The following is a 16,883-nucleotide window of genomic DNA, read 5'->3' as shown; positions in this document are numbered from 1 at the left end:
TCATGTGGAATGTGCACCCCGAATCAAGAATCCATTCGTCATTACCTTTGTACTCATGAGTGGCAACGAGAACATCACCATCATCACTATCATTCACATAACTAGCATTGGCATTGCTAGTTCCTTCCCTAGCCTCTTCCTCATTTTTCTTTTTTAACTTCCAACAATCCTTCTTGATGTGGCCCTTAAGCTTGCAATAGTTACAAGTTTTATTTTTATTTGGCCTACTAGACTTGGACCTCCCTTTACCCTTGTTTCCACTCCCATTAGTGGAACCTTTCTCTTTTGACCTCCCTCTCACAAACAACCCATCACTAGCATTGCTTTGTGACTTTTGTGATAATTGTGTATCAATAAGGTCCCTTTGTGTCAAGGCACTCTTCACATCATCACTACTCAAATTATCTCTACCATAAAGTAGAGTTTCTCTAAAATTTTTATAAGAAGGGGGTAAAGAACATAAAAGGTAAATTTCCAAGTCTTCATCATCAAGCTTGACATCAATGTTTTGTAAATCCATAACAATGGAACAAAACTCATCCAAGTGAGGTTTTAAAGGTTTACCTTCCTCCAAGCGTAAATCGTAGAGTCTACTCTTCAAAAGTAGCCTATTGGTAACACTCTTGGCCATATAGAGTGATTCCAATTTCTCCCACATACTCTTAGTTGTTGTTTATTTAACAACCTCTCTTAGAACTTCATTGGAAAGGCATAATTGAATTGCCGACAATGCCTTTGAATCTATCTCTTCCCATCTCGATGCGGACATTCCTTCCGGCATCTTATCTACACCATCAATCGCCTTGTGCACACCATTTTGAATCAAAATGGCTCTCATTTTGACTTGCCATAAGCCAAAGTTTACATTCCTATCAAACTTCTCAATATCGAGCTTCATTGTAGTCATGATTTTCAAGTAATAATTTCTTAAAACACCGCAAAATCAACGTGGCTCTGATACCAATTGAAAACGATCGCCAAATACTTACGATGTTAAGAACAAACAACAATGAACAAAATTAAGTTTGACAAAGTAACAAACAAGGACACAAAGATTTAAGGAGGTTCACCCAATGATGGCTACGTCCTCCGTGGTGTGTAGTTTATGTTTATATTATATCAAATGAATACAAACAACACTTCAATATGAAGAATTACAATTGAGATAGAGATAACAACAATAGGCTATGTGTTTGGCTTAGGGGTTGTGTTTGATGTGTTTTTCATACTTGAAGTGTGGGTATGAGAGCCCTATTTATAGTACTAGGTACTTGAAGATGAATGGCTCACATAAATACATAGTTAATATTGAATAATGAATACAATGAAATAACTCTAGGAACTTGGAAGGCCAAAAATCAGCTTCCCACGCATATCAGAGAGACCGCTCGACTGATCAGAGAGCTCGCTCGGGTCGAGCGGCTCGGTCGAGCGAGAAGCAGCAAAATCTGGAGCATTCTGTCTGACTGCTCGACTAACCAAAAAAGGACTCGCTCTGTCGAGCGGAGCTCGCTCGGTCGAGCGACCTTACTGATTCCTCTGTTAGAATTCTGATCGAGTATACAATAAATCAACCTTTTCATTTTCTTCATTAATCTTCATTAACCCACATAATTCACCATGAATACTCCACACATAATTATACCCATTTAGTTACCAATCAACCAAGAGTCACACTCATGAATTCATCCCATTAAAGTGTACTCAAGTCACACATTAGTATACTACCATTCATGATCATTAGTATACTACCATTCATAACAATTATTATGTTACCACACATCTAACTTAGTATACGTATTTCTGTAACTTTCTATCTAATGAAAACAGAAATTCATATGTTTCAATCAAACCTTGAGTTTGTGCGAATTATAGAGTTGACAAGAGATAGGTTCTTAAGGAAGAAGCAACCAAATAACTTTTTTAAAAAAATAAGCACATACTACCTTCTATTCAACCCATTAATTTTATTTAGTTTTATCTCCTATTCAACCCATTAATTTCATTTAGTTTTTATCTCCTATTCAACCCATTAATTTCATTTAGTTTTTCTTATTTGTTGAGGCAATATTTTAAACCTTGATAACTCTAATTGTTCTTGATATTAACAATCTTCGTATTAAGACGAATCAAACAATATCTCACATGACTATATTTTAACTTATAAGTTAAGAATAAAATACAAATTAAAAATAATAAATAAATAGTGACAAAAAAATAAATAGGACTTATAGGTAGAATAAGAGTAAATAATAAAAAAGTAAATAAGAATAAAAAGGGCAATTAATAAAGAACTCATATATGAATAGATGAGGTGAGTGTGTGGGTCCCATTTCTTTAAAAATGGAGAATGATTTGCCTAATTGGGGTTGAAAAATAAAAAAGTTTCAACTTTAGTGTTCTTTAAAACTTAATTTTCAAAATGGTGTTCATATAATAAAATAATTTTACTAAGCTACATTTTTGGTTTGATAATTTCAAACCTGCAAACCTGCAAGAGGATAAAGCTGTTTTATCAAATAAATATATGCGTAAACATATTAAAAAAATCCCACAAGTCATACAGAAAAAGTAAAATATCCTAAAAAATACTTCTACATACAACCAAAAATCTCAGTCAAGTCCAAAAGTCAAAATCAATAAAGATGTTTGTCGAAGATAGCGTACCCTTTTGATCTGTTGTTAGCATCATCTTTTTGATGAAAATCAATAAAATAGAGATGAAAATCTGATAATTACCTCCATTGCACTGCACATTGGAAAAAAAAAATCTCTATTAGAACGGTGGATTTAGACTGCGGTGATTGGTATAGGTGGCGGCTGTGGTGGAAAGCTGGCGGTTGGCGTGGATGGTGGTTGTCATCAGTCTCTTCGAGTACTCCGTCGTCAGTCGTACTGATGTTTAGTTTAGAGATTTGAGAAAACAAATAGGCTTACTGTTCGAATTGAAATTAATTTAGTTTTGGTTTAGTTTGCTTGGGAGAAATTTAATAGATTTGGAACTTTCTGAACCACAATCAAATAAAGTTAATTAATTTTTTTTTCTTAATGAACACCAGTTTGGGAAATAAATTTTAGTGAACCTCCAATTGATAATTTTTTTATTTTCCAACACTACTTAGGCAAATCATTCGAAAATGAAACCCATTTGAAATTTCACCATTTCATTACTTTAAAATAAAAAAATAATATTTTTTTTAAAAAAAAAAATAAAAAAACTATCGGAAAACGGGAAAAGTATTTAAAAAGAACCAAGATGCTCTGAAAGTGAAAACCAACAAAACTCGCCTACTAAGTGGCGAGTGTTACAGTGAGTCTTGCCCAAACACTCAAGGAAATAATGAAGATTCTTCCATTCAAACTTCTTCCCTTCTTTTTAGCTCTATTCACACTTGATAGCTTAAGCTTTATTACTGTTAATGGTGTTAATAATGATTACAACAACATTGGTATTAATCAGGGGATTAGCTTCCTTAATCGTACCAGTTTTCCTCCTGGTTTTATCTTTGGTTCAGCTTCTTCTGCTTACCAGGTAATCCACATTTTTTTTTTATTTCCAAAGCTTATAAACTTAAAAAATGTTTAATCATTAATGTGATAAAATGATAATGCCATTTTAAGTAAAAGTGGAGTATTTTTAAGTTGCTAAAATGGGTTCTTTTTATACTCATGAGTTTTAAATCTAAATGTGGAGAAATTTTCCTGAAATTTATCAGAATATGTGATTTTTCATTCTTGAATGGGTTTTTTTTAACAAGTGACATGCTGTTTAAGTGTTAAAGTTGGTTTCCAATGCATGTCAAAAGTAAAATCAAAGAAAAATGTAGACTTATTTCTAAAATTCATCAGATCATATAATTTTTGAATGGGATTTTTGAGCCAGTAACATTTTTCCAATCATGATTTTTTTTTCTTTTACATAGTTTGAGGGAGCAGCTTATGAAGATGGAAAAGGGCCCAGTATATGGGATACTTTCACCCATAAATTTCCTGGTGAGTTTTTTGTGATATAATTTTTGGGTGTCAATTAAGTTTTTTTTTTTTTTGGGGGGGGGGGGGGGGGGGGGGGGGTTGGAGTCATGATCAGGTCTGTGTCAATAGATATGGAGGTTGCTTTGAGTGAGACCCTGGGCTCGTTGGGCTATAAAATTGATAGAATCTATATTTAACAGTCACGAATACAGTCATATCATCACTATTAATTTAAAATCAAATTACACTATAATGTGAAATACTATGCAATATTTATCCAGCATATGAAGTGTTTGTTGAAAGGTGCTAGTGATGATTTTGAGCAGGAAAGATAGCTGATGGAAATAATGGCGATGTGGCAGTTGATTCATACCATCGTTATAAGGTGTGTAATAACTTGTTTGTTTGTTATGTCATTATGTCAATGTGAATTTACCCTGAAATGCATAATACATGTGATGAGTGGTTACTACTTTAGATGTTTCTGAATTTCAAATTTTGAGCTCCATCCCCTTTTTAAGGATAGATTAGTTGGGAGTCATATAATTTGATCTTAATTACTGATTTTAGTTTGTTCAAAACCAAAATCTATTATTGGAAATATCATACCTAGTTGAGAGTTTTTTTATTGGATTCCTGTCTAACCTCAAAGTCTTCTTTTCAAAATTAACCCGAAAAGGAGGGAAATAATTATTTGTAATTTTAACTCAGATGCTTATGTTGTAGGAAGATGTGAAGATCATGAAGGAAATGGGAGTGGATGCTTACAGGTTTTCCATTTCATGGCCCAGAATATTGCCCTGTATGGTTCTTATCTTAACTATATAAATTGAAATTCCTAAGGTGTGAATATGAATTGGTAATGAAAATGGTTAGAAATAAGTCTAGTGCAATGATAGATTAGCTGTGTACAAAATAATACCTGTGTCGATGACAATATCAAAGTATCAATGCCTAACCTGTAGATGTGTGTAGAAGGTTACATGCTTTTGATGGACTTTACTAGCACCTGCTTGTAGTTTTCTGCTAACATGTTGTATGTCACTCACCCTGCCTAGCTGGGGGTCACTCAATAGAATTGTGTTCATTCTACAAAAACAAGGTTGCATATTATTGTATTAACCAGGTCATAAATGTTTTCAAGTCTACTTATCCAATACTACTTGCATCGTAAAGGTATCAAAAACCGTGTTTTAGGCCAGTTCGTAGTTTGATGTTTGGTAGTACCACAACCGCATCGTCACCATTGCCACAGTTGCGACCAAAACCAACTTTTGCACTATGATTGGGATAATGAACTGTTGTATAGCGCTCAAAGCGACAATCTCGGAGTGCTTTTTTTACTCATGGAAATTATGTGAACTATTGTGTTTACCTCTTCTCCTTAATGTCCATAAATGACTGGTGATTTTGTTACTTTCAGATGGAAAAGTAAGCAAGGGTGTGAACAACAAAGGACTGATGTATTACCACAACCTTATTAATGAACTCTTGGCTAATGGTTTATACTCTGTCAGACTTTGAAATATCCAATTTTGTTTTTCGTCAATCCTAGTTCCAGTATTGTAATTGCCATGTTGCTGTGTGCATCATGACAGGAATACAACCATTTATTACACTTTTCCATTGGGATCTTCCTCAGTCATTGCAAGATGAATATGGTGGTTTTCTTAGCCCTCAAATAGTGTAAGTTTTTTGGTTTTATAAACAACCATTGTATTATCGTAGTAGTTCACGATCTGCTTGGAGCATAAAGCTAGTATGGTACTAGAAATATTGTAAAACACATTAGATGCTAGATTAGTACTATCATTCAAAGGTTGAAATATCTAAAACAATCTCAGACCTGCCTTATTTAAACGGGTTTTCATTCTCAAGACCTTAATAAAAGAGTCAACTGATTTCTTTCAGGGCATCACTTAAGTACTGGTTTGAGAGTTGTATTTCCTTGCATTCAATAGTTTTCTTTGTATTAGTATTTGATCTGTTGACTATAGTGATTTTTTACATTATTGTCTTAATTGACAGGGATGATTTTCGTGACTATTCGGATTTATGTTTTAGAGAATTTGGTTCCAAGGTGAAGCATTGGATTACACTTAATGAACCATGGAGCTACAGTACAGGAATTTTTTCAACTGGAATCTATTCATCGAAACAGTGCCCTAAGTCAGACCCTGATAAATGCATAATTGATTTTGCCACACACCCTTATCTGGCTGCTCACTACCAGCTTCTTGCTCATGCTGCAGCTGTTCATATTTATAGAAAAAAATATCAGGTTTTACTTCACTATTCAATCTTTTCCATTTGGAATAAATGCGTATAACTCATTATTTACTGATCTGTATTCAAATACAACAAAATCGTTGCTGCACCTAGTTTTATTGGTTAGTATAGTTGGTTTGTTATGAGTGCAAGTAGATTTTATTGGACTATGATCAGAAGATTAGTATAGTTGGTTTGTTGGAGTAAAACCTGGAATATGGTTCAACATTTTTTTTGTAATTCAATGGCCTTTTCCTTTGTTCTTTAGGTCTGTTTCTTAGCTTGCCGCATTGCTTTTTGTCAAACTTATTTGATTCTCACTTCATATACTAATCAATAATCATAACCCACAAGTCCATAAGTAAGAGCAAGACTGACTACATCTCATGATGAGGTTTTTAGTTTTAATACAATATGGGTTTTCTTTTTACATTTAGTTTCCAACTGGGAATATGTGTTTTCTGGATCAAAACTTGTATACTATCATATGCTGATAAACCACATGTACGGAGGCTTTCTAAATATTTGTAACTGCTTTTGTGATCATTGTAGGCATCTCAGAAAGGTCTGATTGGCGTTGCTCTGAATACAAATTGGTTTGTTCCCGTTTCTCCATCGAAGCATAACCGCAATTCGGCACTTAGAGCTCTTGACTTTATGTTTGGGTGGTGAGTATGTAATAAATTGATAAATTGATTACAGGTCCAGAAAATCGGACCTTAATTATTGTTCTTGCAGATATAAATTCTTCTATGATGTTTATACTTTCAGAAATGTTTGTCAATAGTAGTTTTGTTGATCCCTGACTCAATTGTATGGCTTATAATCATTTAAATATTCCATCCTTGTTAATAGGTATATGGACCCAATAACCTATGGTGACTACCCACGTTCAATGCGTTCTCTTGTGGGCAATCGCTTGCCGAAGTTTTCTAAGGAGCAGTCTCTAATGCTAAGAGGGTCATATGATTTCCTCGGCTTGAATCATTACACTAGTAGTTATGCGGCGTATGCTCCTAGTTTAAAAAACGGAAAGCCCAGCTATAATACCGATTCTCTCACTAATCTCACATGTGAGTCATGTAGAATTTCAATGCTTCTGATTTGATATGTTGCAAAAAAACACACCATTGTAACACAATCATATTTCTTTTGCAGCGGAACGAAATGGTATTCCTATAGGTCCAAAGGTATGTGCATGACTAGTGACTAAGAGGACCTCAGGAATCTTCTAAATATATTTGATCGAGTTTTTGTGCCGACTGTTTTCTTGTGAATATATTGCATCCACAAGGACACAGGGCCTACTATAATATGTTCCTTGGAAGACAAGAAACTAATTCAAATAACTTAATTGTGCTTGTCTTTGCAGGCTGCTTCAGATTGGCTTTATGTTTATCCTAGAGGGATTTATGACCTACTAGTGCATATAAAGCAAAAGTATAAAGATCCAATCATTTACATTACAGAAAATGGTGAGTAGCATTATGTTTAGCTGTTTAGGGGGTGTTTGGTATGAACCTTTTAGGTTCAATTGAGGGATTCACTTAACCAGCGGCAAAACTTGGGTCAAAAGTTGAGTAGGTAAAGGTATAGCCACTCCCTTTCAAAAAGGTAATAAATGCCTTCAAATTGTTATCACTCATTTTTACTACAAACCAATTTCCTTTCTTTGGTTCTTTTGCTTTTTCTCATTCCCTTGCATCTCTTTATACCAAACGACAAATAATAATAACATTTAATGTTACCCTTATCTCTCTTTATGCATTTCCTTTCCATTACATTTCCATTTGTCATACCAAACACCCCTTAGTTTAATTCTTGGTCTATTTTCTGATGTATTTGGTTTCGAGTGATGGAAAAAGGAGGTGATTCTTTGTTAGAATCCAGTAATATCATTTTGATTTGATGCTTTAACTCTGAATTTATTCACATTTTTGTCTAACTGGTTGCTCCAAGTGAATCTCTTTTTATACTTCCCTTATACAATTATTCTATTACCATTGCCCATTGGTATGAGTTACCGATATTAAATAGTTAAGATGCTGCTTGTGCTTTGTAGGCATTGATGAGGCAAATGATGCCAGATTGTCTCTTAAGGAAGCCTTAGCTGATGGTATGAGAATTCACTACTATCATAGTTACCTAGCCTTCATACAACGAGCTGTCAGGTAAGTTGGTGCTTCTTCAGAATCTGTTATTTTCATGAGAGACCTATATTAATTAACTGTACGGCCTTAATTAAACTAAACATATTTTAAATTTAAAGGAAAATCAGTTAAATCACAGGGAACCAAAGTGGAAGTATCTTTGGCCTATCCTCAAGGGACCAAAGTAAAAATAAGGAAAATTGTCGAAAATAATCCTAACTTTTACTTATTCGCTGCGAATAATTCACCTTTAGATTATTATCTAATAATCCTATCTTTGCTATGTATTTGCTCTTAGCATATCCATTGACCTGAACCACCACAACCCCACCATTGAACCATCACTGACCCACCCCTCCCTTCCCACACTAAGTATGCTGAGAGCAAATACGTATTAAAGATGTAATTATGAAAATGATTAGTAGGTGAGATTATTCATAACAGATGAGTGAAAGGTTGGATTATTTTCGACAATTTTTCCTAAAAATAATGAACAAATGACATGTTATCCAAAGTAAATATCAATCAATTGCACATTGTCACGGATGTTCCGTGTCCATAAGAGTGGGTCACGGTGAGATTATGTGACGCATTGTCACGGCCTAATAATTTTTTTTTTTGCCAAAACACATCATAGACTGTATTAAAACTTAAAATCAAGCATTGACGGGATAATTCGCGATTTGCTTAAAATAACTCAAAAATAACCCAAAACATAGCATAATTCTCTTTTCTCGTTTTGCAATTTGCAAAGAGATTAGCAAATCATATGACACTTGCTATGGACCAATGTAATAAGATTTTCCTGACTGTGGGTTTATGTTCTGAATTTCAGCAGGAATAAAGTTAAATTGCGAGGATATTTTGCTTGGTCATTCTCTGACAACTTTGAGTGGGGTTCTGGCTACACAGTTCGGTTTGGCATCAACTATATCGACTACAAAAATGGACTTAAACGATACCCCAAGAATTCTGCTAAATGGTTCAAGAATTTCCTTCATAAATAATTATTCATCATTTCATCTTGTAAAGACTTTTGTTCCATTCTTCTGCTTTAAGGAAACAGCCTGCACAAACTTTTTTTTTTTTTAACTTTCACATAGGGCTCAACTTTTGTAATGCCTATGCTTATGCTACCGCGAATATTAATTCATAATGCAAAAATACAGTTGCGGTAATGGGTGCAAAACGAATATTGCAGTCAATGCGGGCAATTTCATGGTCAATACAGTCTATATTTTCAATTGCTATGAACTCAAAGGCATTTATAGTACAGTTGCGATATGGTGACGTAGTCTTATTTTTGCACCATGTATCAATTATCTTAGTTACATCTTGTTGAGTTGGTATCATGTTTTGATTGAATCTAGTCTAAAATTATTTAGAAACTCTTCACAATTAGTTATTGTTTAAGATACCTTTAAGTAAGAATCAGATCTTGTATTAGTTAAAGTATGTATCACTTTCTTAATATAAGGTTTGTTCATTATTTACTCAGCTTACCATATACTAAATAAAATCTATTTTCAACTAACTACTACTCTTTGGCCTCACGAGATTAACACATTAGGAAAGGGGTATGGTTTTTATTTGTACTCATAGAATAAGGCATTCAATAGATGACATTTGAACGAAATTAGAAAATAAAAGTTTTTGAATGCAATTAGAAGAGAGAATGTGAATTTACAATCCAAATAAAAAATAATTTAATATCAAAAGAACAAAATGTGAAAAGTATATCAAATAAATTTGTACAAAGGAAGACTACAAAACCAACTCTAATTGAATTGTAGTCAATTACAAATTATTGTATGCGACACTCTCATTGTTAAATGAGTCTTATACATAAGTTAAATAATACTACAATTAATACAAATTATGAAAATATAAACTTTTTATTTTAAGATTACTAGTATATGTGCCCGTATAATATACGGATATATTAATCTTTTGATTAATATAAAATCTATTGAAAAGTTAGAGATTGTACTTAATTTTTAAGGTATAATATTGTAAATAACCTTAAAAATAAAAATTATTTTATTGTCATTTACAAACACCAAACGAACATATTTAAGCAATAATATATATATATATATATATATATATATATATATATATATATATATATATATCTAAATCCTTTTTTTTAATGTTTAATTTCTGTCACATTAATTTTATCACAAATTCGTATGACAGATGGTCTCTTTGAGAGACCGTCTCTAATTGGGCTGACAAGTTATATCATAACAGTTGTACATATTTTTTATGTTAAATTATTAGTTAAATTATAAAAATAAAGAAAAAAATATTATATTAAATCAATCATAAATTCAAACAGGAATTATTAATTTGTGATTGATATTCATAAATTATGAACTTGTGATAATCTTTTATATTATAATGTTCTCTCAAAAGTTAGAGCCAATTAAGTCATTAAAATATTTGTGCATAATCTTTTAATCTTAATTTTCATCTTTAATACAAAAGATTAGATCAAAAGTTTTCCTATATTTATTTTCCTATTATTGTTATATGTTTCGATTTATTCATTACCATTTTTATTCATGCTATTACTAATTAAAAAGTAACCAATATATAGGCATGGCCACGGTCCGGGTTGGTCCGGTTCCGTTCCGGTTCCATTCGGTTCCGGTTCCACCCGGTTCCGGTTCCATTTGGAACCTGTCGCGAACGGTTCCGGTTCCGGGCGGTTCCAAACGGTTCCTTGGCGGTTCATGAGGCGGTTCCGGCGGTTCCAACTCACGGGACGGGCGGGTCGGACCATCGGTTCCATTTTAATTTTTTCTTTAAATTTTTGTATAATAAAAAAATACTATAATATCGCGGACGTACCTTTGATGATTACTTGATTATTAGCGAAATTCATTGCATGTCAAGTTGTCATCGTTATTGAAATATTTACTAAAAAGAATGGAAAAAAATAAATTAATAAGAAACGAATCAATGATAATGTCGATAAAGATGATTAATAAAAAAAGAGGGAGAAAATGGACTTGAACCTAGTACCCAAATGAATACTAAGCTGCCTACGTATCCCGAAGGAATCAAAGCCCACGTAGTTCTTTGTCATACCTTTTATTTATAGTTGTTGAGTGTTGATTCATCGTTGTCGCTTGTCGGATTGATCCTATTCGTCTTCGTCATCATCATGTGGTTGATTAGATGCTTCCGCTGACTCTCCTCCTGACGATGATGAAGTTGTATCCATCATCATCCATGGATCATCATCGTCGTCTTGATCATCATCGTTCCTTAGTCCTTGTGTTCGAATCTCAGCTTGATCCCAATCTTTCTTGCAAACACATATTTGAATACTATGTGGAGCAAGACGAGATCGCTTTTCATCCAAAACTCTTCTACCTGCACTAAAAGCAGACTCCGACGCAATAGTTGACGCGGGAATTGCAAGGACATCCTTTGCAATTCTCGATAAAATGGGAAATTTAACAGATTTTTCTTTCCACCACTCCAAAATATTATAGACACTTGGGTCTATTTCAAAGTGGTGTTTAAGATAACTATCTAGTTCTAAATATGTGGTCGAGGAAGAAGAAGATCCTACAAAACTATCATCTTGAGTCATTATGTTAGCTATTACTGAATTATAGAAAGTGGGACGAGCCGAAACGCTAGCACGCCTAGACATATCGCGTTTCGGGTTATATACACTAGCGTAAAAATCATACAGTTCAGCTAAATATTTTTTACATGTTCCTACATAATATTGTACATCAGAAGACGGGCGATCTAACGATTGATAATAAAATCCTATTACTTTAGTTAGGACCTCAGTTTTAAAACGTGGGTCCAAAATGGTTGCGATTCCATAAATATAAGGAAAATCGGTAAAATATGATTTCCATTTTTCCATCATATCTGCAAGAATCGGCCTTAATTGTGGGTTAGTATCTTCATGTGTATGTTTAAGTAGATGATAAAAAATAGTAATACATTCACTTATTACTAAGTGAACGTTCGGTTCATAAACATAAGAAAAAATCTTAGTCGCGTGGTCATACGCTTCTAATATGTTATGTACACCTATTGCTAATTCCCAAGTTGCATCAGCTATGAAACTATCTGTATACTCACTATATATTTGTGTTATTACTGGGCGATAAGCAATCGCCTTTCTTAATAAATCGTTGGTTGAGCCCCAACGTGTAGGAGTATCTAATGACCAATACACTTTTTTAAGTTGGTATTGGTCACATAATTGTTTATATCTTCTTTTTATCTTTCCGGTCCTAAGCCATTTCACTATATCCCTAATTGGTTCTAATAATTCACTTAATTGTTTTATGCCTACTTGACAAGAAAAGTTAACTATATGCGCACAACAACGTATGTGTAATAAGCTACCCCCAAGGATTAAACTAAAGGCAGGTTCGTTAAACAAAAGTTCTATACATTTAATGTTTGCGGTTGCATTATCAGTTGAACAACAAAATATTTTATCTAATAAGTTCCATTCTCTACATATCTCTACTAATCTATATTTTATGTTTTCACCGGTATGTCTTTCTGGCATTGTCTCAAAAGCAATTATTCTTTTTTGAATAATCCAATTTCGATCTATCCAGTGTGCTGTTACACACATATAAGGTTCTAAATGTGGGGGAGCAGACCAAATGTCAGTTGTTATGCTAACCCTACCATTAAACGATTTAAACATTTCAACTAATTCATAGCGCATTGATTCGTATAATTTAATTGTGCGTCTTTTAAGAGTGCTCCTAGGGATTGCTCTATATTGTGGTTGCAATTGTTGTCTAGTGAGACGCTCGTATGCCCTACTTTCACCGTGGTTAAAAGGCAATTCATCACAAATTACATACCTAGAAAATTCATCAATCATGTCATTACGATTATATCTAAAAGGCATACCTGTGTTGGGAATGTCCCATTGTGTCTGTCGGCTTCCACTTGTGGTCCCGCTGCCGCTTGCTGCATGAGTTTCTTTTGTGATTCCATGCTTCTTTGCCAAATGTTTGTTAAAAGATCCCGTTCCACCACCTAACACGTATTCACAAAACACAGTAAATAAATGTTTATAAAATATGAATATATAATGTATGAATGTATTATGTATGTATAAAAAACTTAAAAAGTATTTACCTCTGGTGAAACTGTATGAAACTAAGGGCTTTACTCCTTGACTTTCACAAATTTGACAAGTGCATAAGAAAATATCTGGATTCTCGGTTGGTTCTTTTGTGAAATACGACCACACATGTGAAACAGCTCTACCACTAGGAGGTGGCATTGCCGGAAAAGGTTGTCTTACTGGTTCATCTTCATCTAAATAAATAATTTAAAATTATAAAACTAAAATTAAATAAATAAATAATTTAAAGTTTAATTAATTTGAAGAATAAAATTATAAAACTAACCGATAGTTTGAAAATTGACTCGTTTACCACGAGCTTGTCTTTGTTGTTGTTGTTCTCCTTGTTCTTCATGTGATCTTGTTGATGACTGTCGAGATATATTTATCCCAATTGGGGTCGTTGGTTCCTCTTCTTGTTCTTCTTCTTCATCAATTAGTATTTCTTTTTCCATTTCTTCTGCATAATTATGTAGCTCCGGGTCGTACCCTTCCGGATAATTATGTTCATAATTATAATTACTAATGGAGGGTGTTGTTGATACCGACGGAGTAGAAGTGGCCTTTCTTTTGGACGAACTGGAACCTCCCAATGATTTTGCCACTTTAGTAACTTTTTTTGTGGCTTTTTTCAAAAATGAAGACATGATTGATAGTTTAGAAGTAAAAATAGAAATATAGAATTAAGAAATAAATAAATGATTAATTATGTAACTAACTAAATTAAGAAATAATTAGAAGACTAATTATGTAATTAAGAGAATAATTGCGTAATTAAAGAATTAAGTAGAGAGAGTAGGAGAAGAGATGAGTTGTGAATGAAAATGATTGAAAGTGATGAGTATTTATAAGATGGATTCCAACGGCTCTCTAACGGCTAGTTTGGCTCAACGGTTCCATGGAACCGGTGGGCCGGTTCAACCGGACCGGTCCCGGTTCCGGTTCCATGGAACCGTTGAGCCGGTTCAACCGGACCGGTCCCGGTTCCGGTTCCAGAACCGGTTCCATGGAACCGTTGGACCGGTTCTCCCGGACCGGTTCCGGTTCCAACCCGCGGGTTTTTTTGGCCCGGTTCACGACGGTTTTTTCCGGCGGTTTCATGGTTCCGGCGACTTTTTTCCGGCGGTTTCACGGTTTCGCGGTTCGGGGCGGTTCGGAACCTGTCGCAAACGGTTCCGGTTCCGGTTCCGGTTCCAAGCGGTTCGGGACCGGTTCGGTTCCGGGTAACCCGCCCCGTGGCCATGCCTACCAATATACCATGTAGATATTTTTATCCAATGATATTTTTTCAATTGTCATACCTTTTTAAACGATGTCACTTGAAATTTTCCAACATCTTTACAATATTGTATGATTGTTGTTACATGTTTCAATTTATTCATTACCATTTTTAGTGATGCTATTACTAATTAAAAAGGAACCAATATACCATGTAGATATTTTTTGTCCAATGATATTTTTCAATTGTCATACCTCTTTAACGGATGCCACTTGAAATTTTTCAAGATCTTTATAGTATTGTATGATTACACCAGTGAAATTTAAGAGAAAATAAGCTCATTTGAGGAAAAAATTCCAAAAATAAGCTTCGAGAAAACTTATTTTCCAAAATAAAGGCCTCTTAGTCCAATAGATAAGATGGAAGTCATAGAAATGCGTATGCTGAGGTGGATGTGTGGGCACACATTGATGGATCGAATTAGGAACCAAGAGTTTAGGGACAAGCTAGGAATAGCCCCTATTTCGCGAAAAATGCGGGAAAATAGATTAAGGTGGTTTTGACAAGTGCAGAGAAAGACTTTCGCCGCCCCGGTGAGGAGAGTAGAAAGTATTATAATAAAGGGTGAAAGGGGTCGAGGAAGACCCAGGAGAACTTGGGATGAGCAAATAAGAGTTGATTTACATGAATTAAACCTCTATGAGGCTCTGACTAGGGATAGGGGTAGTTGGAGGCACTATATCCATGTTTTAAACTACTGATGTCCTCTTAGGTTACCTTTGGGTGTTTTGGCCATCTTGCTTCTCTCGTTTCCTTTATTACTAGTTTCGCCGCCCTGGTGAGGAGGGTAGAAAGCATTATAATAGAGGGTGAGAGGGGTCGAGGTTACATGAACTAAACCTCTATGAGGGCCTGACTGGGGATAGGGGTAGTTGAAGGCGCTATATCCATGTTTTAAACTACTGATGTCCTCTTAAGTTACCTTTGGGTGTTTTGGCCATCTTGCTTCTCTCGTTTCTTTTATTACTAGTTTCGTATTCTGTTTTGTTTTATTTTGTAGTTGGTTCTCCTTTTTTAGTTATATGCATTTAATTTATCTTTCCGGGTAGCTACGTCTTATTATCTTTCTCGAGCCGGGGGACTTCTTTGGTTGCGCTCTCCTTTATGGGTATGAGTTGCCGCCGTCTTTCCCTCCTCAGACCCTATCCATAGTTGTTTTATGAGTGGGATACACTGGGTAGGATGATGATTGTGTTCGTTGTTACTAATAGCGGGCCCATTACTTAAGCTAAGTCAACAAAAGTCGACCAAAGAATCACATGATGTTAGTAACAGTGGGCCATATACGAACAAAAGCTTAAATAAAGACAATTGCGCGCTATTGCTAACAACGGGCCATTAACATCCAAAGAACAAAAGTCAACCCAATCGCGCGCTGTTGATAAGAGCGGGTGATTACTTGGCTGACATTTTTGATTATGTTTAAGTGATAGCCCGCTATTAGCAACAATGACCACAACCAAACCTTAACATTGCACTAAGAAACGTTTATTTTGATAAATAAGTTTTACAAAACTTATTTATATTTTTTTTTGTCAAATAAGCTTATATTCTTCAAATTTTCAAATCGAAAACTTAATAATGCTGGACCAGCTTAAAATTTGATTATCAAGTGGGTCCCAAATAAAAAAACGACATATGTTTAACACTAATGAGAATCAACTGATCTTGGACGAAACGACCTTATAATGAGACTGCTAATTTGAGCCGGCCCAATTCACACATGTAACAACCTGGGTATTTTTTTTTCATTTTTCAGGTGTTTTTTAATTTTGATTTTAAAGATATTAATTTGACTTTAAAAATATCAATTTTCAAAATTAATACCTATAAGTCAAAATTAATAAATAATTAAAAAATTAAAATATTATTACATGGGCAAGTTGAACTGTCCAAATTAAGAACCTCATGAATGAGAATTGATCTCGATATTTACTGTTTGACGAAATACCTTATCCAATCCTTAAACTTCGCCACTCTTTTTATTTTATCGCCACCCCTCCAAATGAAATTACGAATTTGCCCCTGATTTTTAAAAAATTACAACTTTGCCACTCCCTACAAATTTCTTAATTATAATAAT

General features: G+C 34.3%; 1 protein-coding gene across 2 annotated transcripts; it reads left to right on the top strand.

Annotated features, from left to right (window-relative positions):
• Nucleotides 1-3,274: 3,274 nt before the first annotated feature.
• On the top strand, nt 3,275-9,719 carry LOC130796923 (beta-glucosidase 24-like). Of its 2 annotated transcripts, none has more exons than XM_057659357.1 (13): nt 3,275-3,532; nt 3,924-3,993; nt 4,299-4,357; nt 4,699-4,774; nt 5,396-5,473; nt 5,571-5,658; nt 6,001-6,253; nt 6,793-6,908; nt 7,096-7,313; nt 7,399-7,430; nt 7,613-7,715; nt 8,303-8,411; nt 9,229-9,719. In XM_057659357.1, exons 1-13 carry the CDS (start codon nt 3,341-3,343, stop codon nt 9,395-9,397), a joined length of 1,563 nt encoding a protein of 520 aa, XP_057515340.1. In that variant the 5' UTR covers nt 3,275-3,340; the 3' UTR covers nt 9,398-9,719. The 2 variants fall into 2 exon arrangements, with proteins under 2 accessions (XP_057515340.1, XP_057515339.1); XM_057659356.1 differs by having other exon boundaries at nt 9,226-9,716.
• The last annotated feature ends 7,164 nt before the right edge of the window (nt 9,720-16,883 follow it).

Source organism: Amaranthus tricolor, chromosome 12 (genome assembly GCF_026212465.1).
Source record: "Amaranthus tricolor cultivar Red isolate AtriRed21 chromosome 12, ASM2621246v1, whole genome shotgun sequence".
Lineage (NCBI taxonomy): Eukaryota > Viridiplantae > Streptophyta > Magnoliopsida > Caryophyllales > Amaranthaceae > Amaranthus > Amaranthus tricolor.
The sequence above is the reverse complement of the archived record's forward strand: the minus strand, read 5'-3'. Positions and strand labels throughout refer to the sequence as shown.

Coding starts and splice junctions, on each gene's coding strand:
- LOC130796923 (XM_057659356.1), top strand. CDS start 3,341: ATGAAGATTCTTCCATTCAAACTTCTTCCCTTCTTTTTAGCTCTATTC. Junction 3,533..3,923: donor CAGCTTCTTCTGCTTACCAG/GTAATCCACATT, acceptor TCTTTTACATAG/TTTGAGGGAGCAGCTTATGA. Junction 3,994..4,298: donor TTTCACCCATAAATTTCCTG/GTGAGTTTTTTG, acceptor GATTTTGAGCAG/GAAAGATAGCTGATGGAAAT.